This window comes from Oncorhynchus gorbuscha, linkage group LG11, assembly GCF_021184085.1.
Source record: "Oncorhynchus gorbuscha isolate QuinsamMale2020 ecotype Even-year linkage group LG11, OgorEven_v1.0, whole genome shotgun sequence".
Lineage (NCBI taxonomy): Eukaryota > Metazoa > Chordata > Actinopteri > Salmoniformes > Salmonidae > Oncorhynchus > Oncorhynchus gorbuscha.
This window is the reverse complement of record NC_060183.1, coordinates 49,808,166-49,826,664: the sequence shown is the minus strand read 5'-3', so window position 1 is coordinate 49,826,664 and position 18,499 is coordinate 49,808,166. Positions and strand designations below refer to the sequence as shown.

The 18,499-nt window shown below is 44.0% G+C and overlaps 1 protein-coding gene across 1 annotated transcript; it reads right to left on the bottom strand.

The window, feature by feature from the left end:
• Window positions 1-4,513: 4,513 nt before the first annotated feature.
• Window positions 4,514-10,314, bottom strand: LOC124047858 (C-C motif chemokine 19-like). The gene is made up of 5 exons (XM_046368182.1): window positions 10,124-10,314; window positions 9,753-9,873; window positions 9,500-9,624; window positions 9,299-9,352; window positions 4,514-4,743 (listed from the first exon to the last, which is right to left on the bottom strand). The coding sequence occupies exons 1-4, from the start codon at window positions 10,182-10,184 to the stop codon at window positions 9,336-9,338; spliced, it is 324 nt and encodes a 107-aa protein (XP_046224138.1). The 5' UTR covers window positions 10,185-10,314; the 3' UTR covers window positions 4,514-4,743; window positions 9,299-9,335.
• Window positions 10,315-18,499: the final 8,185 nt, after the last annotated feature.

Sequence of the window (18,499 nt, the reverse complement as noted above, 5' to 3'; positions counted from 1 at the left end):
AGCAGTAGCCCAGGTGGAGAGAGAAATCAGATCATTACCCGCCGGCTGGGAAAATATCATATCCAAAAGAAATCAGGATCTGTCTGGTGTGTGTGATCCTATGTATGTCTGCTACTGTTTCTGTAACATTAGCATTAGACAACTTTTAATATCAATCAAATCCAGCCCGAAAATGATTTATGTGAATTGCTCTAAGGTCATACTCAAAGTATCCCCAGTGTAACAGTAAAACTTTAGACCGTCCCCTCGCCCATACCCGGGCGCGAACCAGGGACCCTCTGCACACTTCAACAACGGTCACCCACGAACCATTGTTAACCATCGCTCCACAAAAGCCACGGCTCTTGCAGAGCAAGGGGAACTACTACTTCAAGGTCTCAGAGCAAGTGACGTCACCGATTGAAACGCTATTTTAGCACGCACCGCTAACTAAGCTAGCCGTTTCACATCCATTACACTAGCACTAAATATTGTTTTTATGCAGCAAAATGACTTTGTAATTATATTCCATTACCCTGTAGCCATCCACACAGCAGGTACACATTTCCTGTGGAGCAAAAGGGGAAATGAATCTAATTTACAAAGCATGCTCTACCTCACCTCATCTTCATAAATCACCAGAAGATGACGCATGTTGACCATCACCTGTTCATGACTGTTGATTCTGCTCAAATCAGCCAAATTGGCCCTGTATCAGAAAATGGAGACAATCAGCCGCTGTAATGAACTGCCCTCATCTAATGTCTGTATAAATGACTTTCAGTGGCACATCCCATTTGAGATATTTTTCATACAGCATGGGTTAGAAATACTAGAAACACATTATATATGGATAGAGGATTGAAACTTGATAGGAATATGAATACAGCCCAGGCTCTGTCACATCCCTGACAGAACAGACTGGTTGTTTCAACTTCAACTGTCAATCTGAGGGAGTTAGTATGTTCCCACATTAGTCTGACAGGTCTGGGTGTGACGCTGGGATTTAGAGGAGTAACCTGAGGAAACTTCACCTACATGGGGCTTCCATGAATATAGAGATGTCACATTCTCATGAGCCATTAGATGGTGAGTTACAGGGAGACATGAAGCTGATGTCCCAATGCTCAATTCTTTCAGTTGGCATACTGTTATCATCGGAGAGAGTTATGCTAGGCCACAACTTGGGCCAGATTATTTTGATTTTTTAAAATATATATTTTTTAATTTTACCCCCTTTTCTCCCCAAATTGGTGGTATCCAATTGTTAGTAGTTACTATCTTGTCTACAACTCCCATACGGGCTCGAGAGAGAGATGAAGGTCGAAAGTCATGCGTCCTCCGAAACACAACCCAACCAAGCCTCACTGCTTCTTCACACAGTGCTCATCCAACCCGGGAAGCCAGCCGCACCAATGTGTCAGAGGACACACCGTGCACCTGGCAACCTGGTTAGCGTGCACTGCGCCCGGCCCGCCACAGGAGTCGCTAGTACGCAATGAGACAAGGATATCCCTACCGGTCAAACCCTCCCTAACCCGGACGACGCTAGGCAAATTGTGCGTCGCCCCACAGACCTCCTGAACGCGGCCGGCTGCGACAGAGCCTGGGCACGAACCCAGAGTCTCTGGTGGCACAGCTTTGCAGTGCCTTAGACCATTGCGCCATCCAGGAGGCACCCAGATTATTTTTTAGAGGAAATTAAACATAGAACTTGCATAGAACAGAATTATGAAATAAAGGTTATGAGAATAAGGAATAACCCATTCAAGTAAAAGTGTGAATCTGTCTTAAAGTGTGTTCATGCTTTATTTGTAAAGTGTCAAGAGAGTTGTTCATGGCAAAGAAGACATTTCTTGCACCAGCTTGTTCCTAAGTAACCTCATCAAAGTATTAACACCTTAAGCATGTACTGTAACTCAGAGACTTACCTATCCCTTGATGTTGTTAGAACCTGCTCTAGGCCTAGCATACCTCTCTCTGATGCCAGCTAGAAGGATAATATCGATGTATATGCTGATTCGGTGATTCGGTGATTCGGTGAGTAAGGAAGTGCATAGCAGATGTTGTACCCACTGTGACTATTTAAACCTACCCTAACCAGAAACCATGGATAGATGGTGGCATTCACGCAAAACTGAAAGCGCGAATCACCGCATTTAACCATGGTAAAGTGACTGGGATTATGGCCGAATACAAACATTGTAGTAATTCCCTCCGCAAGGCAATCAAACAAGCGAAATGTCAGTATAGAGACTAAGTCGAGTCGCAATTCAGCGTAGCAGGCACGAGATCTGGCAGGGTCTACAGACAATCACGGACTACAAAAAGAAAACCAGCCACGTCACGGACACCGATGTCTTGCTTCTAGACAAACTAAACACCTTCTTTGCCCGCTTTGAGGATAATACAGTGCCAGCAACGCGGCCCACTACCAAGGACTGTGGGCTCTCCGACTCCGTGTTAACCCTCGTAAGGCTGCCGGCCCAGATGGCATCCCTAGCCGCGTCCTCAGAGCATGCGCAGACCAGCTGGCTGGTGTGTTTACGAACATATTAAATCTCTCCCTATCCCAGTCTACTGTCCCCACATGCTTCAAGATGGCCACCATTGTTCCTGTACCCAAGAAGGCCAAGGTAACTGAACTAAATGACGATCGCCCCGTAACACTCACTTCTGTCATCATGAAGTGCTTTGAGACGCTAGTCAAGGATCACATCACCTCCACCTTACCTGTCACCCTAGACCCACTTCAATTTGCTTACCGCCCCAATAGGTCCACAGACGACGCAATCGCCATAACACTGCACACTGCCCTATCCTATCTGGACAAGAGGAACACCTATGTAAGAATGCTGTTCATTGACTATAGCTCAGCATTCCAGACTCACATTAAGCATCTATAATCCAAAATTAAATCTAGAATCGGCTTCCTATTTCGCAACAAAGCATCCTTCACTCATGCTGCCAAACATACCCTCGTAAAACTGACTATCCTGCCGATCCTCGACTTCGGCGATGTAATTTACAAAATAGCCTCCAACACTCTACTCAGCAAATTGGAAGCAGTCTATCACAGTGCCATCCGTTTTGTCACCAAAGCCCCATATACTACCCATCACTGCGAACAGTATGCTCTTGTTGGCTGGCCCTCGCTTCATATTCGTAGCCAAACCCACTGGCTCCAGGTCATCTGTAAGTCTTTGCTAGGTAAAGCACAGCCTTATCTCAGCTCACTGGTCACCATAGCAACACCCACCCGTAGCATGCGCTCTAGCAGGTATATCTCACTAGTCACCCCCAAAGTCAATTCCTTCTTTGGACGCCTTTCCTTCCAGTTCTCTGCTGCCAATGACTGGAACAAATTGCAAAAATCACTGAAGCTGGAGACTCATATGTCCCTCACTAACTTTAAGCACCAGCTGTCAGAGCATCTCACAGATCACTGCACCGGTACATAGCCCATCTGTAAATAGCCCATCCAACTACCTCATCCCCATGCTGTTATTTTTTTGTTGTTGCTCTTTTGCACCCCAGTATCTTTACTTGCACATTCATCTTCTGCACATCTATCACTCCAGTGTTTAATTGCTAAATGTTATTATTATCATCATCACGGACAAACTGAAATAGTCCACACAGACAGTGTGGTGAAGAAGGTGCAACAGCGCCTCTTCAACCTCAGGAGGCTGAAGAAATTAGTTTTGTCACCTAAAACACTCACAAACTTTTACAGATGCACAATTGAGAGCATCCTGTCGGGCTGCATCACCGCCTGGTATGGCAACTGCACCACCCACAACCATAAGGCTTTCCAGAGGGCGGTGCAGTCTGCACAACTCATCACTGGGGGAAAACTACCTGCCCTCCAGGACACCTACAGCAACCAATGTCACAGCTTCCTGTGACATTGGTTGCTGTAGATGTCCTGTATAATCAGGACAACAACCACTGCCTGTTCACGCCGCTATCATCCAGAAGGCGAGGTCAGTACAGGTGCGTCAAAGCTGGGACCGAGAGACTGAAAAACAGATTCTACCTCAAGGCCATCAGACTTATACAGCCATCACAAACACAGAGAGGCTGCTGCCTACATACAGACTTGAAATCATTGGCCATTTTAATAAATGTATCTCTAGTCACTTTCATAATGCCACTTCAATAATGTTTACATATCTGCATTACTCCTCTCATATGTATATACTGTATTTTATACCATCTATTGCATCTTGCCTATGCCACTCTGTCATTTCTCATCCATATATTTACATGTATATATTACTTATTCCATTCCTTAACTTTTGTGTGTTGTGGAATTGTTAGATTACATGTTATATATTGCTGCACTGTCAGAACTAGAAGCACAAGCATTTCTCTACACTCACAATAACATCTGCTAACCATGTGTATGTGACAAATGACATTTGATTTGATTTGATAACTTGGAAATTTAACCTATTCCCAATAATATAAGACCAAGGATTTGACTGAATGAAATGATTAAATCATTGATACCAAGATGAAAAATGCAATGTTTCTTAAAAAAATAAACACTTATTTATTTACATTAAATTAGTTATACAATATAAAATCAAGCTTATAGTAACTGTGAGCAACATTTTGACAATGACGTTCTGCAATACACAACACGTGACAAGAGTGTTGGTCAAAAATAATTCAACGGTATCACACCTTAAAATGAGAACTAACTTTCAGTCCCATTCACAAAATATTTGAAATATTGACTCTTCTCAAAGGACGTATTGTCATGTTTGTCATTTATTATCTTGTCTTGTCCCTGTGCTCCCCATGCTATTCGTTTCCCTCTGCTGGTCTTGTTTGGTTCTATCCTTCTCTCTCCCCTCCCTCTCTCACTCTCTCGCTCTCTTCTCTCTGTCGTTCCGTTCCTGCTCCCAGCTGTTCCTATTCCCCTAATCATCATTTAGTCTTCCCACACCTGTTCCCGATCCTTTCCCCTGATTAGACTCCCTATTTATTCCTTTGTGATCCGTTCCTGTTCCGTCGGTTCCTTGTATTGTATTCACCATGCTGTGATTGCGTTTCGCCCTGTCCTGTCGTGTTTTTTGCCGTGATTGTGTATCACCCTGTCCTGTCGTGTTTTGTGCCTTCATCAGACGCTGCGTGTGAGCAGGTGTCTCAGTCGACTACGGCCTGCGCCAAACCCGAAGCGACCTGCAGTCTGTGGCCGCTTCTCCAGTTGTTTTCCCTCTACAAATCTAGAGGATTTCAGTTATTCCGTTTTGAACATTAATAAACTCTGTTTCTGTTAAGTCGCGTTTGGGTCCTCTATCACCTGCATGACAGAAGGAACCGACCAAGGAATGGACCCAGCGACTTCAGACGCTGTTTACACTGCCGTCAAGATCCAAGGAGCCATGCTCGGCAGACACGAGCAGGAATTGTCTGCTGCTCGCCATGCCGTGGAGAACCTGGCCGCTCAGGTTTCCGACCTCTCTGGACAGTTCCAGAGTCTACGTCTCGTGCCACCTGTTACTTCCTGGCCTGCCGAGCCTCCAGAACCTAGGGTTAATAACCCACCTTGCTACTCCGGGCAGCCCACTGAGTGCCGCTCCTTTCTCACGCAGTGTGAGATTGTGTTCTCTCTCCAACCCAACACATACTCTAGAGAGAGAGCTCGAGTTGCTTACGTCATTTCACTCCTTACTGGCCGGGCTCGAGAATGGGGCACAGCTATCTGGGAGGCAAGGGCTGATTGCTCTAACAAATTCCAGAACTTTAAAGAGGAGATGATTCGGGTTTTTGACCGCTCAGTTTTTGGTGGGGAGGCTTCTAGGGCCCTGGCTTCCTTATGCCAAGGTGAACGGTCCATAACGGATTATTCCATTGAGTTTCGCACTCTTGCTGCCTCTAGTGAGTGGAACGAGCCGGCGCTGCTCGCTCGTTTTCTGGAGGGACTCCACGCAGTGGTTAAGGATGAGATTCTCTCCCGGGAGGTTCCTTCAGATGTGGACTCTTTGATTGCTCTCGCCATCCGCATAGAACGACGGGTAGATCTTCGTCACCGGGCTCGTGGAAGAGAGCTCGCATCAACGGTGTTTCCCTGCTCCGCATCGCAACCATCTCCCTCCTCTGGCTTTGAGACTGAGCCCATGCAGCTGGGAGGGATTCGCATCTCGACTAAGGAGAGGGAACGGAGGATCACCAACCGCCTGTGCCTCTATTGCGGAGTTGCTGGACATTTTGTTAATTCATGTCCAGTAAGAGGCCAGAGCCCATCAGTAAGCGGAGGGCTACTGGTGAGCGCTACTACTCAGGTCCCTTCATCTAGATCTTGTACTACTATGTCGGTCCATCTACGCTGGACCGGTTCGGGTGCTACATGCAGTGCCTTGATTGACTCTGGGGCTGAGGGTTGTTTCATGGACGAAGCATGGGTTCGGAAACATAACATTCCTTTCAGACCGTTAGACAAGCCTACGCCCATGTTTGCCTTAGATGGTAGTCATCTTCCCAGTATCAAATTTGAGACACTACCTTTAACTCTCACAGTATCTGGTAACCACAGTGAGACTATTTCTTTTTTGATTTTCCGTTCACCGTTTACACCTGTTGTTTTGGGTCATCCCTGGCTAGTATGTCATAATCCTTCTATTAATTGGTCTAGTAATTCTATCCTATCCTGGAACGTTTCTTGTCATGTGAAGTGTTTAATGTCTGCCATCCCTCCCGTTTCTTCTCTCCCTACTTCTCAGGAGGAACCTGGCGATTTGACAGGAGTGCCGGAGGAATATCATGATCTGCGCACGGTCTTCAGTCGGTCCCGAGCCAACTCCCTTCCTCCTCACCGGTCGTATGATTGTAGTATTGATCTCCTTCCAGGGACCACGCCTCCTCGAGGTAGACTATACTCTCTGTCGGCTCCCGAACGTAAGGCTCTCGAGGATTATTTGTCTGTGTCTCTTGACGCCGGTACCATAGTGCCTTCTTCTTCTCCGGCCGGGGCGGGGTTCTTTTTTGTTAAGAAGAAGGACGGTACTCTGCGCCCTGCGTGGATTATCGAGGGCTGAATGACATAACGGTTAAGAATCGTTATCCGCTTCCCCCTTATGTCATCAGCCTTCGAGATTCTGCAGGGAGCCAGGTGCTTTACTAAGTTGGACCTTCGTAACGCTTACCATCTCGTGCGCATCAGAGAGGGGGACGAGTGGAAGACGGCGTTTAACACTCCGTTAGGGCATTTTGAGTACCGGGTTCTGCCGTTCGGTCTCGCCAATGCGCCAGCTGTTTTTCAGGCATTAGTTAATGATGTTCTGAGAGACATGCTGAACATTTTTGTTTTTGTCTATCTTGACGATATCCTGATTTTTCTCCGTCACTCGAGATTCATGTTCAGCACGTTCGACGTGTTCTACAGCGCCTTTTAGAGAATTGTCTCTACGTAAAGGCTGAGAAGTGCTCTTTTCATGTCTCCTCCGTTACTTTTCTCGGTTCCGTTATTTCCGCTGAAGGCATTCAGATGGATTCCGCTAAGGTCCAAGCTGTCAGTGATTGGCCCGTTCCAAGGTCACGTGTCGAGTTGCAGCGCTTTTTAGGTTTCGCTAATTTCTATCGGCGTTTCATTCGTAATTTCGGTCAAGTTGCTGCCCCTCTCACAGCTCTTACTTCTGTCAAGACGTGTTTTAAGTGGTCCGGTTCCGCCCAGGGAGCTTTTGATCTTCTAAAAGAACGTTTTACGTCCGCTCCTATCCTCGTTACTCTGACGTCACTAGACAATTCATTGTCGAGGTTGACGCTTCAGAGGTAGGCGTGGGAGCCATTCTATCCCAGCGCTTCCAGTCTGACGATAAGGTTCATCCGTGCGCTTATTTTTCTCATCGCCTGTCGCCATCTGAGCGCAACTATGATGTGGGTAACCGTGAACTGCTCGCCATCCGCTTAGCCCTAGGCGAATGGCGACAGTGGTTGGAGGGGGCGACCGTTCCTTTTGTCGTTTGGACAGACCATAAGAACCTTGAGTACATCCGTTCTGCCAAACGACTTAATGCCCGTCAAGCTCGTTGGGCGTTGTTTTTCGCTCGTTTCGAGTTTGTGATTTCTTACCGTCCGGGTAGCAAGAACACCAAGCCTGATGCCTTATCCCGTCTGTTTAGTTCTTCTGTGGCTTCTACTGATCCCGAGGGGATTCTTCCTTATGGGCGTGTTGTCGGGTTGACAGTCTGGGGAATTGAAAGACAGGTTAAGCAAGCACTCACGCACACTGCGTCGCCGCGCGCTTGTCCTAGTAACCTCCTTTTCGTTCCTGTTTCCACTCGTCTGGCTGTTCTTCAGTGGGCTCACTCTGCCAAGTTAGCTGGTCATCCCGGTGTTCGAGGCACTCTTGCGTCTATTCGCCAGCGCTTTTGGTGGCCGACTCAGGAGCGTGACACGCGCCGTTTCGTGGCTGCGTGTTCAGACTGCGCGCAGAAGAAGTCTGGTAATTTTTTTTCTGCTTCTGCTCCTGGTCTTGCTGGGTCTCAGTCTGTTCCCTGCCATCGCATCTCTCCTGTTCTTGTCCCTGCCCTTGCTGTGTCTCAGTCTGTCCCTAGTTCTCATTTTTTTTTTTAGAGTAGTACCCTAGTTTCCCTTTTTATCGTTTTTCGTTACGGTCCTGAGGAGAGGAGTTGGGTTCTTTCTCGGGACGTGCTGGACCGTTTGATCTATGATTTCCTCCGTTGCCGCCAGTGTTCCTCCTCGAGAGCGCCAGGAGGCGCTCGGTGAGTGGGGGGGTACTGTCATGTTTGTCATTTATTATCTTGTCTTGTCCCTGTGCTCCCCATGCTATTCGTTTCCCTCTGCTGGTCTTGTTTGGTTCTATCCTTCTCTCTCCCCCTCCCTCTCTCACTCTCTCGCTCTCTCTTCTCTCTGTCGTTCCGTTCCTGCTCCCAGCTGTTCCTATTCCCCTAATCATCATTTAGTCTTCCCACACCTGTTCCCGATCCTTTCCCCTGATTAGACTCCCTATTTATTCCTTTGTGATCCGTTCCTGTTCCGTCGGTTCCTTGTATTGTATTCACCATGCTGTGATTGCGTTTCGCCCTGTCCTGTCGTGTTTTTTGCCGTGATTGTGTATCACCCTGTCCTGTCGTGTTTTGTGCCTTCATCAGACGCTGCGTGTGAGCAGGTGTCTCAGTCGACTACGGCCTGCGCCAACCCGAAGCGACCTGCAGTCTGTGGCCGCTTCTCCAGTTGTTTTCCCCTCTACAAATCTAGAGGATTTCAGTTATTCCGTTTTGAACATTAATAAACTCTGTTTCTGTTAAGTCGCGTTTGGGTCCTCTATCACCTGCATGACACGTATACTGGAGCTCCGAGGTTTAAGGATCACCCACAGCCTTTCAGTGTCTTCTCTTGCCTGATGAGAAATCAACATGTTAATACAGAGGCCGGTTGGGAAACCTCACTCTTAAAGGAAGAATATAGATGAGCCCCATTACTGACTATTTGTATCCTTAATAGAATTGTTCATTGAATTGCATCATAGTTTTACATAGAAGCTCACCATTCTTCCCTTTTCTGTCCTTTCCCTTATTCGATTTCCTCTTCAGTTGCTTGATGAGTTTGGCCACCCAGTTCTTCTTGGTGGCAGGAGGACCACACAGTCTAAGGTTCTTCTTCGTGACAAACCTGTTGTCAGAAGTAAATGGCAGATCAGACACATTGCATCAATGCAGTCACACACAGGCAGAACAGATTCACTTGTGGTTAGGGTGAATGAGTTCAATTCAGTCTGTAGAAGGTATAATGTTGCTTACACAGTGGCAGCTATCCGACATCCTCCACTGACTGTCTGGATACTGTATGACTTCACCACTCTGTGGGGAAGCTTGGTATCGGTCGTTGTCAAGCAGCAGTCCAAAGCCTGATCTGTGCTTGCTGAAGGGACACACACACAAACACACAGCAGGTTAGATGATACCCTCTGTGTATCCCTTCTGTGTGCGTATACCGTTCTACTCAAATTAAATGAAGAGCGTGTTTACAGTTCCACAGATGATGATAACAAATAGTGATCAAGGCACAGCATCATGTTACTAAGACGTTGTTAGAGTAGTTACTATGACGGCAACTTGCAGCAAAAGTAGTAATAACAGCAACTCTGCAGTAGAAAATAAGAGGATCTCACCTGCTACATGGCTCCGGAGGACAGATGCCAACAGAAGAAGTGCAGCCACCCGTAATGACATCCTGTCTCAGTTGTGCTAGTAATGCGTTAGACAAGGATCTGCAGATCTTTGGACTACTATGGTTCAGGCACAGCTTTATATTTATATCCTCACCGTAGAACTCCTTTCACTTTCACTGTTCTCAAGTCACGCACCCATTTCCCGTAAACCATGCTTCAGCTCAGTACGCCCCTTGACCTCTCACCTTTTTAAAGAAAACTAAATAGAGGCTCTGCCAGTGCATTCTTCTGAGATTAAGAATACTTTCATTGCAGTTACGCCTCCAGGCAGTAATGTCTGTAAATCATTTTCACCGTTGATGGGGAGATAAGTAACCTATGAGAACTGATAATAAGAGGATGGCCACAATCCTGTGTGTGGCTGTGTGTCAATGTGTGTGGCTTGTGTCAACGTGTGTTGGTTTGTGGTTGTTTGTATGTATGTAAGAGGGGGGCTGTTACTGTAAGTCAGTACTCTTTCTTTTATGTTTGTGTTTTACTGTGTGACAGAGGGGACATACACGTCTGAGGCAGGCTACCTCTATGATGTGTCCGTCTGCCCTTACCTGTCTGTCTCCCAGATATGAATTGTGTGGAACCTTCTCAAATGCACCGTAGCATTAAATGTACATTCCAGCGGATATCTTACTAACCCTGTGTCAGGTCTAGGCTGAAACGCTTATGAAGACTGACGAGGCATGAAGAGAGACAGAGGCTTAGTGTTTACTTTGATCCTGCGTTGAGCTAAATGTGTGTCCCTTCCAGCTCGTTTTGCTATTATATGCCACCCAGTCTCTACGATGAATCAAGCCAGAGAGAGGCAGCCTTCTCCTTCAAAACCCAGTGATTAGAACAACTCTTTTTACACTGTGTTTTATCAAAAGGGTACACAATATGGCTTCTCAATACTAAGTACTTATCGTTAAATCTCTTACGTTGTTTAGAATATCTCTGCACACAAAATGGGCCAGTCGCTCGTAACAAAATAAGCTGCAGAACAAAGGACTGGCACTGCCGTTTTCCCATTTTGTTATCTGACACATAACTAAACCCATCAGAGTCCTAATAAACTTACTCGTTCAAACTTGTTCCTCGTAGAAATTTGTTCAGATCGGTTATTAGGAATGATCATCTAAGCACTGTGAAGTCTCTTCAAAGTGTCATGTCACATAAACACCACATTGTGTCAATTCTTACCAGTTTCACATAACTCTATTCAACGCCTGCCAGATCTATGCTGGGATCTTTGTTGGGTAAGTCTATTCCGGGAAAGAGGGCCCTTGATAATGTACTGGCATGAAAGATACAGGATATGCAGGTAAGTAAGGCATGGCACAATAGATGGCAGTCCTCCAGTGCCGGCAAGGGGAATGTCAGTCAGTGTTTTGTTCTGTTGTGACAGAGACATGTAATCACCAACGGCTGGAGCTACAGAGACCTGATGATGATGCCAAATGGAGGATGAAGTTGCCAATGACTGTTCTCATGTTCTCCTGTTTCATAGGCCATGAATGTTTAGCACCTTAACAATTAACAACCCCTCGCAGCAGTCAAATCATAATAGACTGGGGTGGTCATCCGTAGGTGAGTAATTTGCCCCATGCTCGCCTCATGTCAACCGTAAAGTTGGAGCTGGCCTGCCGATGCCACTGTCACTACAGAGTTATGTAGTTGTCCAGTCAACAAACAATTAGCCAGTACTAAGAGGGTTGTATGTGTAAATGGTATGTCTTGTTTTTGGCCAGAAGCCAAGCAGAAATTCATTGTAACAGTTCCAAGAATACTTGGTTTTTGGGAAGTCATTCCACAGGGATCCCTGACAGATAACATAAGACCAACAATGACCCGCTATGTACACCTCTTTCCACAAGAAAGCAATGTCGTACGAAAACAATCCTAGCTTCTAAAATAAGCAGTACGAGACTGTTTAACAATGTATATTGCACACTTATTTCGCACAGCTATTCCTTTATACTCTGACAGTGTTAGTCATGTAATCTTTAGAAATGAACCTGTTCAAGGAAAGGCTGTGGTAGTGGCACTGCATATTTGTACATGATTATAATGTTAATCTTCTACTGGGTGGTAAAGGAGAGCCAGGGAGTTGTGGAAAGCCCCAAGTTCACTCTGCAAAAATCAGAGATAAGGCTGCTTGACCCTATGGCAAGTGTCACCCTGACTAGGGGTCAATGGCTACAATTCCCAGAAATTCGTCAGGCAGTCAGCAGGGGATTCCCACCCTCTCACAGAGCCATGGAAACTGCTGATGTAACCTTGAATCGACAGAATGTATCAACTCCTACCTCACAGCCTGACCCAAGCTATGGAAATGGGCTGTACATGGACTCCTCTCTTCAGGTGGGAGTGCCAAAAATGTGGAAAAACTATTTTTCAGCTTCCCTTTGTTCTGTTTTTAAAAAATTGGACATCGTTTCATATCTCAATTAGCAACACATTTCAAGCCTAACTTCCTTGAGCAGAGCTGTTCTGTTATCAATACTGTGACTTACCAGTTTGCGACTAGCAATGACTAGTGTGACTGACAGACCAACTTCGGTCCTGCTTTAAATGAAGTGCAGCTCATAAAGGCTTCATAAAGCATTCATAAAGACTACATAAATGTGTTACAAATCATCTTTAACCATATGTCATGCTTTGTAAAGGGTTCATAAATGTGGCATAACCACCCATGTCAAATGTGACATAAACCCGTGCTTTAAGGGCCTTATAAATCATATTAAATTGAGGCTTCAAAAAGCATTTATTACCCTGTCATGCATCTTGGTAGAACATTGCAACGCTAGGATAGTGGGTTTGAGTCCCAGGACCACCCATACTTAAAAATATATTGATGCATGACTGTAAGTCCCTTTTGATTAAAGCTTCTAAATTGTATATATTATATCATATTACTCAAACATTTCTAGGATGGCCCAACCTCTTTCCCTTTTGGGTGCACAGACAATATTGGACCTGACTTCAACCTCTCCAAAAATGCACACTCTAAAGTGCAGTCATGCACAGCAAAAACACATAAGTTAAGGCCTTGTAAAATCTGTTTCTATTTTCACCTTTTTTCAGACTTTTTTAGTAGAAAAACATTGGATTTTAACCCTTATTTTGCCAAGTAAGTTGACTGAGAACACATTCTCATTTACAGCAATGACCTGGAGAATAGTTACAGGGGAGAGGAATGAGCCAATTGGAAGCCGGGGATGATTAGATGGCCGTGATGGTACAGCCAGATTGGGAGGCAAGCTAGCAGTAAGTCACGTGATGGTTATGTATTCCATATTCAGTGATTTGCTTTGTGGCCAATGGAATGGGTGGAGTAAAAGGCCAGCAACAGTCCGTATTATTCAGAGCCCCATGACATTACACCATATATACTACACACCTTACTGAGTATTCCCTACAATATTCCCGGACAGATGTTTCTCTCTGGTTTTGTGATGTAGTTTAATATGTTCCGCCACAGTGTGACTGTTGTCTTTATGCTGTCACGGCCTTATTGTATATCACGTGGCGTATGAACGAATGCATGCACAGCTACCGGCTATAAGCCAATATGTATTCCATACACAGTGATTTTACCCATGCACAGCTACCGGCTATAAGCCAATATGTATTCCATACACAGTGATTTTACCCATGCACAGCTACCGGCTATAAGCCAATATGTATTCCATACACAGTGATTTTACCCATGCACAGCTACCAGCTATAAGCCAATATGTATTCCATACACAGTGATTTTACCCATGCACAGCTACCGGCTATAAGCCATTTGAATTGGGGGCATTAATGTGATCTTGGAAAATGTTTTTTAAACCCACATTCAATGCAAATGTCCCTTAAATATGAACACATGAATTATTGTTCATGTTTAGACAATTATTTTCATATATCATGAATACAGGTTATTGACAGTTTTCTACTATTTGTTGGGGACTTTTATTTAGAACATTTCTGAAATTCTGGGACCCAGAAGTACTTTTTTAGTGTTGCTGATCATGTGAGTTAAAAAATTAAATGCCCACTTGTGGTGCCACAGGACAGCGAAAAACAAGTAACTTAACCTTTATTTATTGTCATTTAAATTAGTTTGAGTTAGATTACATACTGTACTTACCCCAATCGTTATTTCTAATAATTTCGGTGACTTCAGAGCAATTGCTAGCTAGCCAAAATCAAGCTAGCTAGCAGGCTCAGCTAAATAAAATCCCCCTTAGATGAGGCTACGTCTCATAGTCACGTCATGAAATTTGTAAAGGAAAGAGGAATATAATAATATGAATCTAATGGAGTTTCTCATCTCCCCATTTAGAGTTTTTAGCACACCACAGAAATGCCCTTATCCAGATGGTGTGACAAAAGGCATTTCCTAACAGACCTGCTAGATTTCTTTGTTGTTACTTTTAAGGTTGGAACCAACATGCAGTATCTCCAGCAGGCAGAGACCAATAACCATTTGTCCGCCAGCTCAGGGTAAAGCTACTCTATTCACAGCTCTGTGTAATATTCAATCTAATTGCATTGCTGGACTTTTTGAAACTTAATGTATTTATTTGTATTGTTTAAAAAAAATACAAATGAAAGGAAATGTATGGTTTAAACATGTCTTTGTTTATGTGTTTTAGCTTTTATCTATGATTTGTGTAAATACATGTGTGTACATCATTAAACCTTTTTGTATGTGTTATGACCAAAGGTGTCCGACTTTATAGTCAGAACAGCATCATATGATCCAAGGCATTAATGTATGTGTTATAAATGGCCATAGGGGTATATCTTTAAATTAAGTACTGCGTCGTGAATGACCGAAGGTCTCTCAATTCAAACTAAGTAGTACAGGACACTACACAGTCAATAAATAGGTTATTAACGTTCTGCTGATTTATGAAGGTTCTCTCGTGATCCACAGGTTACTGTAGGGTGTGGGAGGTATTTAAATGTGTTTGTGTGTGTGTGTGTGTGTCAGAACCAAGATGACTTGGTGTCCAACCTGAGATGACTGCACCAAGTATTCCTCTTCTGTTCCCATGCTTGAGACCAGGGCTTGATTACAGCCTGCTACAATGGTGACAACATTCTGTAGGTGATCTTTCAGTGGGGAAGTGGATGAATGTGTCAAAGACCTGATTGGGTCGAGCACCCCACGATATGGCTAGTTTTTGTGTGCGTGTTGTGAACTGTGGAATATGTAACTTGGTTCCAGAAGAAAGACATTTTCTATTTCTTTAGGTTGGGGGATTTTATCAAGGTAAGTGTTGCTTGGTGTAATGTCATCCTCAGGTTATTGCACAAGAAATACAGTGGGGCAAAAAAGTATTTAGTCAGCCACCAATTGTGCAAGTTCTCCCACTTAAAAAAGATGAGTCCTGTAATTTTCATCATAGGTACACTTCAACTATGACAGACAAAATGAGAAAAGGAAATACAGAAAATCACATTGTAGGATTTTTAATTAATTTATTTGCAAATTATGGTGGAAAATAAGTATTTGGTCACCTACAAACAAGATTTCTGACTCTCACAGACCTGTAACTTCTTCTTTAAGAGGCTCCTCTGTCCTCTACTCATTACCTGTATTAATGGCACCTGTTTGAACTTATCAGTATAAAAGACACCTGTCCACAACCTCAAACAGTCACACTCCAAACTCCACTACGGCCAAGACCAAAGAGCTGTCAAATGACACCAGAAACAAAATTGTAGACCTGCACCAGGCTGGGAAGACTGAATCTGCAATAGGTAAGTAGCTTGGTTTGAAGAAAAACTGTGTGAGCAATTATTAGGAAATGGAAGACATACAAGTCCACTGATAATCTCCCTTGATCTGGGGCTCTACGCAAGATCTCACCCCGTGGGGTCAAAATGATCACAAGAACGGTGAGCAAAAATCCCAGAACCACACGGAGGGACCTAGTGAATGACCTGCAGAGAGCTGGGACCAAAGTAACAAAGCCTACCATCAGTAACACACTACGCCGCCGGGGACTCAAATCCTGCAGTGCCAGACGTGTCCCCCTGCTTAAGCCAGTACATGTCCAGGCCCATCTGAAGTTTGCTAGAGAGCATTTGGATGATCCAGAAGAAGATTGGGAGAATGTCATATGATCAGATAAAACCAAAATATAACTTTTTGGTAAAAACTCAATTCATCGTGTTTGGAGGACGAAGAATGCTGAGTTGCATCCAAAGAACACCATACCTACTGTGAAGCATGGGGGTGGAAACAGCTTTGGGGCTTTTTTTCTGCAAAGGGACCAGGACGACTGATCCGTGAAAGGAAAGAATGAATGGGGCCATGTATTGTGAGATTTTGAGTGAAAACCTTCCATCAGCAAGGGCATTGAAGATGAAACGTGGCTGGGTCTTTCAGCATGACAATGATCCCAAACATCGCCCGGGCAACGAAGGAGTGGCTTCGTAATAACTATTTCAAGGTCTTGGAGTGGCCGAGCCAGTCTCCAGATCTCAACCCCATAGAAAATCTTTGGAGGGAGTTGAAAGTCCGTGTTGCCTAGCAACAGCCCCAAAACATCACTGCTCTAGAGGAGATCTGCATGGAGGAATGGGCCAAAATACCAGCAAGTGTGTGAAAACCTTGTGAAGACTTACAGAAAACTTTTGACCTCTGTCATTCCCAACAAAGGGTATATAACAAAGTATTGAGATAAACGTTTGTTATTAACCAAATACTTATTTTCCACCATCATTTTCAAATACATTCATTAAAAATCCTACAATGTGATTTTCTAGATTTTTTTTCTAATTGTCTGTCATAGTTGAAGTGATGAAATGATAAATTACTGGCCTCTCTCATCTTTTTAAGTGGAAGAACTTGCACAATTGGTGGCTGACTAAATACTTTTTTGCCCCAATGTATCAATCATTCAGAGTTGGCCTTAGTGGGAGTGACCAGAGAATTCTACAGGAGTGACCTTACAGAGTAAAGTAAGTCATCAAAATTATGGCTAAACCCTGGCCATTTCCACTATTTATTTGATTTGAAACCTAACTAATGAAGGCCAAGTGTGATGCGTTGGTACACCAGACCTTCCACACATTTGGCCGATAGTGTCTGGGAATGAGATTAGGTGTAATGTGACCTTACTTTAGAGTGTATGCAATCCTTCATCAAAACATGTCACATTGTGAACCCTTTATAAAGCATGACATACTGTTATGGATGCTTTGTAACACATATAGTGCTTCTGAAGGATTTATGAACACAGTATAAGCTAAACAATTTAAAGCGGGACAAACACTTTCATAAATGTACAAACTATTTAATTTGAGTTTCACAATAAGATCAATTTAGTTCATTGGTTATATTAAACAAAAGTATTTGTAACGAAAAAAATCTATGGCAACTGAACCTATCAACTCACCAACACTTATAACAAGGCATGACTCAGATTGGCATAAATATAGTACCCACTACCTTCCGCCATGAGAAGTAGACATCAATCATTCACTTAGACAGCTTGAGCAAGGGAGCTCTATTGCATTGGGGCAAATTCAACCTGAGCTCAAATTACATCCCTTCAGTTTCATGCATCGTAGACTAGAGCTGAGAAATGTACCATGTCCTTGTCCAGTGACCTACAGAACACTGTACCTACCACAGAGAAATAAATAAAAACAGTCAATGCTTATGTCCTCAATTTCTACTTTTCTTTTTTTCCTCATCCAACAAGTCACATCACACAAGGCATTCATTAAAGCCATCCTGCCCAAGGGAAAAGGTGCTTTATTGGCTCACAAGACTACTGACCTGTATATTTGGAATTAGAAAACATTATTATAAATCATACTGTTATTCGAGATGAATTAAGACAGTTATTGCTGATGCTGTAAAATATTGTAATATAATCGTCAGTGTTGGTAGTAAGAAACCACCATTTTTAAATATAAAAACGATAAAAACAGAAGAATTGATCATTTCCTTCAGCAGACACTTGAGATGACAGACATAATGCACTTTGCTGGGATGGATTAATTTCATTGCTTTTTGCACACTATCCACCCATTTCCTGTTGACCTGTCATACATAACTGAGCATGAGCCAGAGAACATTGTGGGTCCCATAGGCCCCTTTCCCATCCACTCTGTAAACAGCCTCATTAACTGGCCACCCGATAGGCAATACAATGGAGAGTAATGCTGTGAAGGCTTGGATCTGTCCCATACATGACCAAGGAGAATAAAGTGGAGTATTACAGATGTTCTTCAATGGTTTTAGAGTTTGTCGTTTTGAGGATGGATGTGAAAAGTTCAACCATTCAGTTCCATTGTGGTCCGTCTGCATTGACAGAGCAAGAGGAGAGA